General features: G+C 34.7%; 1 protein-coding gene across 1 annotated transcript; it reads right to left on the bottom strand.

Annotated features, from left to right (window-relative positions):
• Positions 1-244: 244 nt before the first annotated feature.
• LOC100928884 (olfactory receptor 51I1-like) lies at positions 245-1,186 on the bottom strand. Its single transcript, XM_003764844.1, has one exon. It carries the CDS (start codon positions 1,184-1,186, stop codon positions 245-247), a length of 942 nt encoding a protein of 313 aa, XP_003764892.1.
• Between the last annotated feature and the right edge of the window lie 12,490 nt (positions 1,187-13,676).

Here is a 13,676-nt window from a genome sequence, read left to right as displayed (position 1 = left end):
AATAAGTGCAAAAAAAAGTGCAATAATTCGGTGAATTTAACCTTTTATGAGGAACCTGTCTTCTCAGAACATGATGTCATGAGCCATATTTTCCAAACTATCTAGTATATTAAAGCTTACACAAATGACAGCCATTAGTGGTTTTTTTTTCATATTTTATAAAACCAACACAAAGTCCCAGTGAACAGAATGGGATGATTCTCTGTGTGTCCAGTGTTTTATTATTTTTTCCAGCTCCTACTTGTTAGGGTTTATTCACAGAGAATAACTTGATGAGCCTCCTACGGATCTCTTTTGTCTTGATAGAATAGATGACAGGATTGAGCATGGGAGGGACAAAGAGGTAGACAAGGGACATTAGTGTAAACACATATGGTGGTGCATATCTCCCATAACGGTGCACCATGGATACACCCACCATGGGCACATAGAAAATAAGTACTGCACATATGTGAGATACACAGGTATTGAGTGTTTTAAGCCTTTCTTCTTGGGAAGCAATAGCCAGCACAGAGCGAAGAATAAGAATATAAGAGAAGAAGATAAGTGTAGAATCCAGGGCAAAGGTAGAGATGACAATGCAAAGACCAAAGACATTATTAATAGTGATGTCCCCACATGGTAGACGGATTAGGTCTGGGTGCAGGCAGTAAGCATGGGACAAAATATTGGCTTTGCAGAAGGGCAGACGCATCAGGAGGAAGGGCAATGGAAAAACCACACAGAAACTGCGGGTACCAATGAACAGGCTCATCTGTACAACTCGAGTGTCAGTGAGAATGGTAGAATACCTCAGTGGGTTGCAGATAGCTATATAACGATCAAAGCTCATGGCCAGTAGGATCCCAGACTCCATGAAAGAGAAGAAATGTATAAAGAACATCTGTGTCATACATGCATCAAAGGCAATCTGCTCAATGTGGAAGCAGAAAGTGGCTAACACTGAGGGCAGTGTGGACAAGGACACACCAAGGTCATTGACAGAAAGCAAGGACAAGAAATAATACATGGGCTGGTGCAGACTCTGTTCTTCTTTGACAATGAAGAGAATTAGGCTATTTCCCACAATAGAGACAGTGTAGAGGACTCCAAGCAGCAGGAACATCCAGTGTTGGGAAGCTTCAAGGCCTGGGAGACCAGTTAGGGTGAAGGGAGGTAACCCTGTGCCATTGGCAGAACTTCCCATGCTGGGAGTTTTGTTTAGATTGTATAGTCAGATTTCAGAGAAATAAAAAGAAAAGATAGGTTATTGTTGATAAAATTGCTCAGTCTAGCATTCAAGACCTCCATAATCTAAAACCTCTATATTAACATATACTTTATATTCTAGTGAGTTAGGTCTCCTCAATCTTTCCTTTCCTTCACTCCTTGCCAACTGTTCCTTATTTTCTTTAAGGTAAATTTACCACTTAATGCATCCAAGAAAATGTTCTTATTAACCCTAATCTACAATTTCTTGGCCTCCCTGACAGATAATAATAAATGTTAACAATGTCAAATTATTAGTTTAGTGCTTTGTTTGCAACCATAGCCTATATGTTTACAATTCTTGAGCTTCCTCATATCCTAATATATACTAAAGAATAGGGAGAAGACATTTCTCTCCCACCTTTTTCCTCTACATTGTTTATCTTACCCACCTCAACTCTTCTTTTTTTTCTTCTTCTTTGTCTTTTTCATCCTCTTCTCCTACTACAAGTTTTTTTACTCCTTTTCTCCTTCCTTTCTTTTCCCCCTTCCCCTTCTTTTCTCTTTCTCCTCTTTAACATCTTTCTTTTCCCCTTGTTCCTTCTTGCCTTCTCTCCCCCATTACTACCTAAGTTCTTTTATGTTTCTTTTCCTTCCATGCTTTTCCTCCTTTTCTCATAATCCTCCCTGAAGCACAGAAAGTCACATCTTGTGTTTTTCATTATTTCTAATAAACTTTTATCTCAAATCCCTTATAAGTTTGGAGAGAATCAATGCTTGTTGTCTAAATTTCTGTAATTTATAGTGGGTGGGGTAGAAAGTCTTAAGCAAGTTGGATTACTTATGTCTAAAAAGCTTTACTTGGAGCAACTAGGTGATACAGTGGATTGAGCACCATACTTGGAGTCAGGAGGACTAAATTCAAATCTGGCCTCAGACACTTGACACTTACTAACTATGGGAAGTCATTTAATCCCAACTGCCTACCCTTCCACCACCACCTCCCCAAAAAACCCAAACTAAAAAAATTTACACTTGAACTTAGGAGAAATAACTTCAAAATTAACATTCAAAAATTATAGTTATTGAATCTGAGAGATAGAATCATATAATTTCATAATTTTAGAGGTGGGAGGGACCTCAGTGACCATTTAACTTAAATCATAACCCCAAATGAATCTCTCCTTCACAAACTTGAAAAGAATCATCCAAGTATTGCTTGAAGAAGCCTAATAAGAGGAACTCCATTACCTTTAGCAGCTTTTGAATAACTTAAATGATGGATAACAAGTTAAATAAACCCACCGACACTGAAATACAGTTATGAAAACATTTTTAACAAGTTCATGGCTCCCAGGTTAAGAATTCCCACTTGAGAAGGAAGTATAAATTCCTTTGTTTCATATTTAAGATCCTTTAAAACTGATCCTCAACCTAATAGGACATCATTCCCTTCTTCAATCCAATCAAACTGATTTTATTTTCCTTTATGTGTGGCAAGGAAGTTGAATTCATAAATGAAAACTAATGGCTCTTTTACTGTCTCCTTACTACTTTTGTTCTTTTTTTTTCTCCTGATTCCCTTGAGAAAGCATAAGCAAAAATAAAATTGAGTTATCTCTTGAGTTTTCTCTCATTAGTTATTACTTCTTTAGTCTTTCTGTTCTCTCCAATAAATAAAAATGAAGACATTCAAAGATGGATTAAAAAGGTTTTTTTTTTATCCTTATCTTCTTTCATCATGCTTATCTCATTTTTGGAGGGAGAGATTAGTACTCAGCTCTATTTTCATTGTCCAGCTTTTATATTTCTGGTATGTTCTCTGGTGTGTCTATATAGATATATACACGTGTATATATGTAAATGTATGTATTCATAAATTTATATGCACATTTTTTTAATCTATGGGACCTTAGAAGTAATCTAGTCAATTCATGAACAAAAATCACCTCCAAAACAACCGCAAATCATCATGCAACTTCTGCTTAGATTGGCATAGCATAGAGAAATGTATGTGACATAGAGAGAAATGTCAATTAATTCCAGTTTTGGAAAATTCTTTCCATGTATTCCTTGAATTGAATTTAAATTCCCTCTTTTTTTCTGAAACTTCCACCATTTTTTTTCAGTCCTATTCTATGCAAAGAGAACAAATCTAATTCTCCTCACATAGGACACACTTCTAATAGCCAAAAACAATATTTTTTAATACTTTCCAACCATACCAACTCTTCACCAAGCTCACAATCCCTATTTACTTTAATGAATGCTAATATATCATGATTACTAATGCCCTCATTATCCTATATATCTTCCCCATCTGAATATGCTTTGTATTTTCAACATCCTTCCAGAAATATGGTGCCCAAATGAAAATATTTCAATTTATCTAAACATGTAGTTTTTTTTTTTTTATTTCTTTTACTGCTTCACTGTATCTTCAAAATCTCACTCCCATTTTTTTTTTCATTCAGTCTGGTTCAGAATTATTTTGCTAAGCTCAAAGAATGTAGATAAGGTTTCATCTTCTTTTCTTTGTACCACTCAGACTTCTTTTCCTTTAGGTATTCTTTCAGTATTGTCTCTGCCTGTTTAACATGAACATAAACAACTCTACTTTGGAGAGTTAGCGCCAAACTTTTGTATGGTTTCTTTACTGGGAAAACAGCTTTTTATTTTTCATACTAATAAAACTGGACAGCTCTAAATTCTGTGAAATAGTCTATATTTGTCCTTTCCTTAGCTTTTATATCAGCTAATCCTTACTAGTGCAATACAATCAATCATTGCTCACCCCTTTCATTACCTGTCAAAATATGATTTATTTAAGGTTTAGTTCAAATGCTCTTTTACCTCTGAAACCTCCCAATACTTTCTAGCCAGAAATATTCTTATCCTCCTATGTTCTCCCAGATTACTCTTTCCATTAATTGTGACTTCTTACAACATCTTTCTTTGTTTTTTTTTTTCCCCCTCAAATCTATTCCTGTTTTCTCCCATCCATTAAAATATAAGCACTATGTGGACAGAGACCATTTCTTGTTCATTTTCAAATCTTTCTTAGTGCCTCCCAAAAAAGCATATCTAGTGAACTGAGTAGAAAACTTTTGAGCAAAGGAGTAACATAATATACTTTTTAATAATAATTCACATTTCTCTAATGCTTTAAGATTCACAAAAATTTTTCTGATAACTATGAATAGATTTTTTATAGTATAGGGACATCATAATTAATTATTTTTATATAGCATGTTAGAATTCCCAAGTCCTTTCTCATGGTAGGAAGAGCCGAAGTATCATCTCTGCCTCACCGAACAATTTATCCACAATGTTAAGGTTTTTCCTTCAGGTGCCAGGATAAACAAGCCTGTTCTTTGGGATCACAGTTTGATAAGAGTATGCAGTGTGATTTGGAGAGATGAAAGGAAGACTGAATGGCACCAAAGATACTTGTTAGGATGCCATTCCAATTGTTCAGCTTAGTGACAGTGAACAATTTAAACTAGGCTGGTAACAAGGAAGAAGTAGAAGGGAAAACAAATGGGAATACTGGGAATTAGTATAGACTGAGTTGATGAAAGCTGGGGGTGGATGATTATAAAAGACAATCCTGAGATTGTACCTGGCACATAGCAGAAAATTAATAAATGTTTATTGATGATTAATTGTTACAAAAGGATCCTTTTATCCATTGGCTCAAATACTCACTTCTGTCACTGACATCTAGATACATAGGGAACTCACTACACTAACAGAGACATTACAATAGGGAAAAATCTGATGAGAGATTAAGCAAGAAGAGCAGGCTAGATTCACATTCGTAGGATACAGATTCAGGGAAGTCCATGACCCGACTGTATTTGGTACTGGTAAGAACTCTGAGGAGTACTCTTTATCGTTCTATTTGGTTAAGAAAGATAGTGACAAATTTGACCAAAGAAGGGCAATAAGGGCAGAGGTGCATGAAAATACTGTCATGGGAGGACAATACTGAAGAGCTGATTTTTTTTTTTTATCTAGAAATCAACCCATAGTAGTCCATGATATTTGCCTTCAAATATGTGAAGGACTTTCATGTGAAAGAGGAAGGATATATACATTTTGTGAGGTTCTAGATGTTACAAATAGTCTCTCTGGGTCCACATTATAGAATCTTGTGTGTGTGTGTGTGTGTATGTGTGTGTGTGTGTGTGTGTGTGTGTGTGTGTGTATGTAACATAAGAGTAACCTTGTAGCTATTAGTGTTGCTAAGGAATGGAACTGGTTAATTCAATAGTAAATCATCACTATGAGTACAAGTTGGATGAAAAACCTTAAGAGGTGCTGCAGTGGGGGTGGGGGAGGAGAGAACTCTGCATTGTTAAGGACTAATTAATGACCATTAAGGGCCTTTTGAACTTTTATTATGCCATTCTGTGATGAGGTAGGGAAGGGTCTTCTTCCTAGTAAACTGCAAGACTCTCCTGTCAATGTGGCAAGAGGGGACTGAGGATCCCCAGACAGGGGTTAATTATTCTGGGGGTAAGGGTTGGTTAGGGGGATTGAGGATCCAGGACTTACCTATTTCATTGGCACCACTATGGCAAGGGATGGACAATTTGCAATTGTTCAAACCAACACTCCTCTAGACTGCTAGCTCTGAGGGCCCTAAGCTTTAAAGGAATGGCTCTAGGGAGTCCCCAGGCTCCACATTTACATAGGAACTTCAGGAATAGATCAGAAAATAAACATGGAAGGAGGGAGGTGTCTATGGGACCTTGGGATCTAGCAAGGAAGAAGTATGGCAAGGGACTTCTTTATTTCCAATCCTAGCAAGGAATTCCAAGTTCCTAAGTTTGCCTGTAAATAATATCCCTGAGCAGGCGACTGAGGCAAAATTAAACCACTGATATTGAAAAAAAATCTCAGAATTTGATGGGACCTCTGAAATGGCTATGTTCCCTGAAAAGAGAAAGTGATCAGGTCAACTCTGTTTGAATATTTTGTTTAAGGGGAGCCTATAATGCACTCATGCAGTCATTCTAGCATTGTGAAGCTATTTTTTTTCCTTATGCTGAGATAAAAATTGCCTCTATATTTTCTAGACATTGCTTCTCATTCTCCCCTTTTGACAAAAAGAACAAAGAAAATCATTCTTCCACTAGATGGCTCTTGAAATACTTGAATATAACCCACACTTCTTCTCCATCCTAACAATTACTTCTATCCGTTATGTTATTCTAGTCCCTTCACTAACCTATTCACACTCCTGTAGTCCTCTGCATCTCCTACAGAGTTCAGCTTATTTTGCTGAGTCCTGAGAGTGCCTAATGGAACACATGTGAAGGAGGTCACACTGTATTTTACAAGGCTACTGACATAACTGAGGAGGGTTTCATTTGGTAGAATAAGCAGTCTTGTAGAAGGGCTGTATGATGGGTTTATTTTTCACCTATAGGTCAATCTCTGGGGTAGACCATGTGTTTGAATTCCTATGACATAATTTACACTCTAAAATTTCAAACTGTTACTTTTCAAAATGCTATATGGATAATCATTTGGAATTTATACTCAGTTTGAAGTAGATTGAATCTGTCTATTGGCTGGTGGGCTGAGTTCCCTTTAGTTGAGCAAGGATATAAGATGTAAAGATTACATTCTGGAATGTAATCCATGGAAAACTCAGCATAAATGTCAGCAAATTAAGCATGAGCAATATCTTGATGAAATCCCCAATCACCAGCCAGCCCAGTTTAGTTTCACAATAGAAATTGGTGTCAAGAACATTTTCTGTTGGCTGGTTATAATGACACAGAGAATAGGAAAGAAGACTGCTTTGACTGGGAGAACTTTAAGACATGGTCAACTTCATGGTATAAAGCTATAGGTTTCCTCCTCAGTAGGGCAAGAATTGTTTCTTTGGTCTTTTCACACCTGAGCCCTTCCCTACATTCTGAATCATTGGGCAGGAGAAGCAGTAATAGGTCTTATGCTTATCAGATCGGATAATGGAAGAAAACTGAAACTGGAATAAAGTAATTTAATGTGATCATAGTACAATATAGAATAAACATTAAGTAAGAAATGAAATAAAGGCCTTGGAATCATAATATCACACATTTGGAAGACATTCCAGAAGTCACTTATCTATTACTAAAACATTCTCAATTAACTAGTATGTCAAAATGTTGAGTGAGAACTATTTACCTTATTAAAAAAAAGTAAATAATAGTAATAATGATTCATTTCTGCTATCATATATAATAATCATCAAATATATTTGATGAAGTTACTCTTTTAAAGGAATCAAATCATTTTTCTGGGGGCATAGCTATTTCCAAGAAAACCAGTTGCTGAGAACTAATAGGTCTTTACCACTCTACTGTCTGTACCTATAGTTCTGAGAGAAGCATTTACTGTTAAATTTCATTCAGAATTTTGAGAGAGAAATTGTTCTTTTGAATGTAATGAGCTATAGAGTACTAGAATGAAAGGATTAGAGATTTTAGGTTAATTTCCTAAGAGGAGAAGTTGGAAGCAAAAGATCAGGAAATACACTCAGTGGATTATCTAGCTGACACCAAAGAGATGCTTAGTCATGGCCTATTCAGTCCAGCAGAGAAAACATCTATTTACAATAGAAAATACTAAAATTCATCACAGAACTTTTATGGATAATTCCTATGTCAGAAAGCTTAGAATTTGGAAGATTTCCCTTCAATACAAATTTCCCTAATATGTTTCTATAAATGAGTCTCTTAGTTAATCTGTAGGTCATTTCTTAGTTCATTTATGCTATAGTCAATTGTAACCACAGCAATTCTAGGTTTCACCAAAGTTCTTTATATAAGATTTTTAAACATTAATTTTAGTTGTATTATTTGATGATTTCTTAAAATTATATTTAACTGTGCATTCTGCTCTGCCCCTGCTATTACATCCTGGATATACATTTGCTCCTATCATTTCCTTCACTTACCTTGATTTTGAGGGCAGGGATGGATTCAGATGGGATGAGGAGGTTGATCACTGTTATGGCGGGAAGGTTTTTTTTTTTTCCTTTATTGTAAGATTAAATCAATTATACTGAACTAAAACTCCATGCATATGCTAAACTAAATATCCATTGTCTTATCAATTCCATTGAGTTAACACCTTGTTGTAGCATTAAATCAATCATACAAAGTTCTTGCCCATTACATATGACCAAATAAAAAACAAACTTGGCACAGGCTAATTCTCTAACTAAACAAAAAAATATGACAAAATTGGTGAGAATTCTTATTAATCTGGATATTGCTCAGATATTTTTAACTGATTTGTTAGAGGCAACTTGAATAGCACTTCCAATGACAGAATTTTAAATGATGCAGCATCCATAACTAATTATTTTAATCCATGCATAATGGATTACATTTTATTTCCCTAGCACTAAGCATAATTGGTACTTAAAAAGCATTTGGTGACTTCCCACACTGTAAATTATCATGGCAATTACCATTTTTGTTGGGAAGAAGTAAATAAAGCCCAACTTTTCCCATCCTTCCCTCCACCCCCTGCCCAATGGCAGGTAGTCCAAAACATGTTAAATATGTAAAAGTATATGTTAAATACAATATACATATACATATTTATAGTTATCTTGCTGCAAAAGAAAAATCAGATCTAGAAAGAAGGTGAAAAAACTCGAGAAGGAAAGCAAAAATGCAAGCAAACTATAACTGAAAGAGTGTAATGCTATATTGTGGTCCATACTCATTGCCCACAGTTCTCTCTGTGTGTGTAGATGATTCTCTTCATTACTGAACAATTGGAATTGGTTTGGATCATCTCATTGTTGAAGAGAGCCACATCTATCTGAATTGATCATCATATAATATTGTTGTTAAAGTGTATAATGATCTCCTGGTTCTGCACATTTCACTCAGCATCAGTTCATGTAAGTCTCTCCAGGCCTTTCTGAAATCATCCTGCTAGTCATTTCTTACTGAACAATAATATTCCATAACATTCAAATAGTACAACTTATTCAGCCATTCTCCAATTGATGGGCATCCATTCAATTTCCAGTTTCTAGCCACTACAAAAAGGGCTGGCACAAACATTTTTGCACATGTGGGTCCCTTTCCCTTCTTTAAGATCTCTTTGGGATATAAGCCCAGTAGTAACACTGCTGGATTAAAGAGTATGCACAGTTTGATAACTTTTTTGAGCATAGCTCCAAATTGCTCTCCAGAATCGTTGGATCCATTCTGTTCCACCAACAATGTATCAGTGTCCCAGTTTTCCCATGTGCCCTCCAATATGCATCATTATCTTTTCTTGTCATCTTAGTCAAACTGAGAAGTGTGCAGTGGTATCTCAGAGTTGTCTTAATTTGCATTTCTCTCATCAATAGTGATTTGAAACACTCATATGAGTGGAAATAGTTTCAATTTCATCATCTGAAAATTGTCTGTTCATATCCTTTGACCATTTATCAATTGGAGAATAGATTGATTTCTTATAAATTTGAGTTGATTTTCTATATATTTTGGAAATAAGCCTTTATCAGAACCTTTGACTGTAAAAATGTTTTCCCAGTTTATTGCTTCCCTTCTAATCTTGTCTGCATTAGTTTTATTTGTACAAAAACTTTTTTAACTTGATATAATCAAAATTTAATATTTTGTGATGAATAATGATAACTAGTTCTTCTTTGATCATAAATTCCTTCCTCCTCCACAGGTCTGAGAGGTAAACTATCCTATGTTCTTCTAATTTATTTGTAATCTCATTCTTTATGCCTAGATCATGGACTCATTTTGACCTTATTTTGGTATATGGTGTTAAATGTGAGTCAATGACTAGTTTTTGCCATATTAGTTTCCAATTTTTCGAACAGTCTCTGTCAAACAGTGAATTCTTATCCCAAAAGCTAGGATCTTTGGGTTTGTCAAATACTAGATTGCTATAGTTATTATTTTGTCCTCTGAACCTAACCTATTTTAATGACCAACTAGTCTATTTCTTAGCCAATACTAAATGGTTTGGTGACTGCTGCTTTATAATATAGTTTTAGATCTGATATATCTAGACCACATTCATTTGATTTTTTTTTTCATTAGTTCTCTTGAAATTCTTGATCTTTGTTCTTCCAGATGAATTTTGTTGTTATTTTTTATAGGTCAGTAAAATAGTTTCTTGGAAATATGATTGGTATAGAACAAAATAAATAGATTAGTTTAGGTAGTATTGTCATCTCTATTATATTCAGTCGACCCATCCAGGAGCACTTAATATTTTTCTAACTGTTTAGATCTGACTTTATTTGTGTGGAAGATGTTTTCTAGTTTTGACTCTATAGTCCCTGACTTTTCCTTGGCATTTAGATCCCCAAATACTGTATACTATCAGCAGTTATTTTAAATGGAATTTCTCTTTGTATCTCTTGCTGTTGGATATTGTTAGTGATGTATAAAAATGTTGATGATTTAGGTGGATTTATTTTGTATCCTGTAACTTTGCTAAAGTTGTGGATTATTTGTTTTTTTTTTGTTGTTGTTATAATAACTTTTTATTGACAGAACCCATACCAGGGTAATTTTTTATCCCCTGCATTCACTTCTGTTCCAATTTTTCCCCTCTCTCCCTCCACCCTCTCCCCTAGATGGCAAGCAGTCTTATATGTGTTAAATATGTCGCAGTATATCCCAGATACAATATATGTGTGCAGAACCGAACAGTTCTCTTGTTGCACAGGGAGAATTGGATTCAGAAGGTAGAAATAACCCAGGAAGAAAAACAAAAATGCAAACAGTTTACATTCATTTCCCAGTGTTCTTTCTTTGGGTGTAGATGCTTCTGTCCATCATTGATCAATTAAAACTGAGTTAGGTCTCTTTGTCAAAGAAATCCACTTCCATCAGAATACATCTTCATACAGTATCGTTGTTGAAATATATAATGATCTCCTGGTTCTGCTCATTTCACTTGGCATCAGTTCGTGTAAGTCTTTCCAAGCCTCTCTGTATTCATCCTGCTTGTTATTTCTTACAGAACAATAATATTCCATAACATTCATATACCACAATTTACCCAACCATTCTCCAATTGATGGGCATCCATTCATTTTCCAGTTTCTAGCCACTACAAACAGGGCTGCCACAAACATTTTGGCACATACAGGTCCCTTTCTTTTCTTTAGTATCTCTTTGGGGTATAAGCCCAGTAGTAACACTGCTGGATCAAAGGGTATGCACAGTTTGATAACTTTTGGGGCATAATTCCAGATTGCTCTCCAGAATGGTTGGATTCGTTCACAACTCCACCAATAATGCTTCAGTGTCCCAGTTTTCCCACATCCCCTCCAACATTGATCATTATTTTTTCCTGTCATCTTAGCCAATCTGACAGGTGTGTAGTGATATCTCAGAGTTGTCTTAATTTGCATTTCTCTGATCAATAGTGATTTGGAACACTCTTTCATATGAGTGAAAATAGTTTCAATTTCATCAACTGAAAATTGTCTGCTCATATCCTTTGACCATTTATCAATTGGAGAATAGCTTGATTTCTTATAAATTAGAGTCAGTTCTCTATATATTTTGGAAATGAGGCCTTTATCAGAACCTTTAACTGTGAAGATGTTTTCCCAGTTTGTTGCTTCCCTTCTAATTTTGTTTGCATTAGTTTTGTTTGTACAAAGGCTTTTTAATTTGATATAATCAAAATTTTCTATTTTGTGATCAGTAATGGTTTCTAGTTCATCTTTGGTCACAAATTCTTCCTCTTCCACAAGTCTGAGAGATAAACTATCCTATGTTCCTCTAAATTATTTATAATGTCATTCTTTATGCCTAACTCCCGGACCCATTTTGATCTTATCTTGGTATATGGTGTTGTGTAGGTCCATGCCTAATTTCTGCCATACTAATTTTCAGTTTTCCCAGCAGTTTTTGTCACATAATGAATTCTTATCCCAAAATTTGGGATCTTTGGGTTTGTCAAACACTAGATTGCTATAGTTATTGACTATTTTGTCTTGTGAACCTAACCTATTCCATTGATCAACTAATCTATTTCTTAGCCAATACCAGATGGTTTTGGTGACTGCTGCTTTATAATATAGTTTTAGATCAGGTACAGCTAGGCTACCTTCATTTGATTTTTTTTTTCATTAGAGTGGATTATTTCTAATACCTTTTAAATAGATTCTCTGGGGTTCTCTAAGTATACCATCATATCATCTGCAAAGAGTGATAATTTGGTTTCCTCATTACCCACTCTAATTCCTTTAATCTCTTTTTCAGCTTTTATTTCCAAAGACAGCATTTCTAATACAATATTGAATAGTAATGTTGATAGTGGGCAACCTTGTTTCACTCCTAATCTTATTGGGAATGGTTCCAGTTTATCCCTATTACATATGATGCTTACTGATGGTTCTAAATAAATGCTACTGACTATTTTAAGGAAAAGTCCATTTATTTCTATACTTTCTAACATATTTAATAGGAATGGGTGCTGGATTATATCAAATGATTTTTCTGCATCTAGTGAGATGATCATATGATTTTTGTTAATTTGGTTATTGATATAGTCAATTATGCTAATAGTTTTCCTAATATTTAACCAGCCCTGCATTCCTGGTATAAGTCCTACTTGGTCATGGTGTATTATCCTGGGGATGACTTTCTGTAATCGTTTTGCTAATATTTTATTTAAGATTTTTACATCAATATTCATTAGGGAGATTGATCTATAATTTTCTTTCTCTGTTTTCATCCTACGTGGTTTAGGTATCAGTACCATATCTGTGTCATAAAAGGAATTTGGTAGGACTCCTTCATTTCCTCTCTTTTTCAAATAGTTTATATAGCATTGGAGTTAATTGTTCTTTAAATGTTTGATAAAATTCACATGTAAATCTATCTAGTCCAGAGGACTTTTTCTTAGGGAATCGATTAATAGCTTGTTCTATTTCTTTTTCTCTAAAATGGGACTGTTTAAAAAAATTTACTTCTTCCTCTCTTAATCTGGGCAGCCTATTTTTTGAAGGTATTCATCCATTTCACGTAGAATCTCAAATTCATTGGCATAAAATTGGGCAAAGTAACTCCTAATTATTGCTCTAATTTCTTCTTTATTAGTGGAAAGTTCTCCTCTTTCACTTTTAAGACTAACAATTTGATTTCCCTCCTTCCTTTTCCTAATCAAATTTACCAAGGGTTTATCTATTTTGTTGGTTTTTTCATAAAACCAATTCTTAGTTTTATTTAGTAATTCAATAGTTTTTTTACTTTAAATTTTATTAATCTCTCCTTTTATTTTTAGAATTTCAAATTTAGTGTTTGGGATTTTTAAATTTGCTCTTTTTCTAGCTTTTTTAGATGCAAGCCCAATTGATCTTCTCTTTCTCTACTTTATGCAAATAAACCTCTAGAGATATAAAATTTCCCCTTATTACCACTTTGGCTGCAACCCACAAATTTTGGTATGTCTTCTCATTATTGTCATTCTCTTGGGTT

The sequence above is a fragment of the Sarcophilus harrisii genome, chromosome 3, assembly GCF_902635505.1.
Source record: "Sarcophilus harrisii chromosome 3, mSarHar1.11, whole genome shotgun sequence".
Classification (NCBI taxonomy): domain Eukaryota; kingdom Metazoa; phylum Chordata; class Mammalia; order Dasyuromorphia; family Dasyuridae; genus Sarcophilus; species Sarcophilus harrisii.
The sequence above is the reverse complement of the archived record's forward strand: the minus strand, read 5'-3'. Positions and strand labels throughout refer to the sequence as shown.

What these genes read in the sequence shown, in the direction of transcription:
- LOC100928884 (XM_003764844.1), bottom strand. Translation starts at nt 1,186, where the DNA reads ATGGGAAGTTCTGCCAATGGCACAGGGTTACCTCCCTTCACCCTAACT.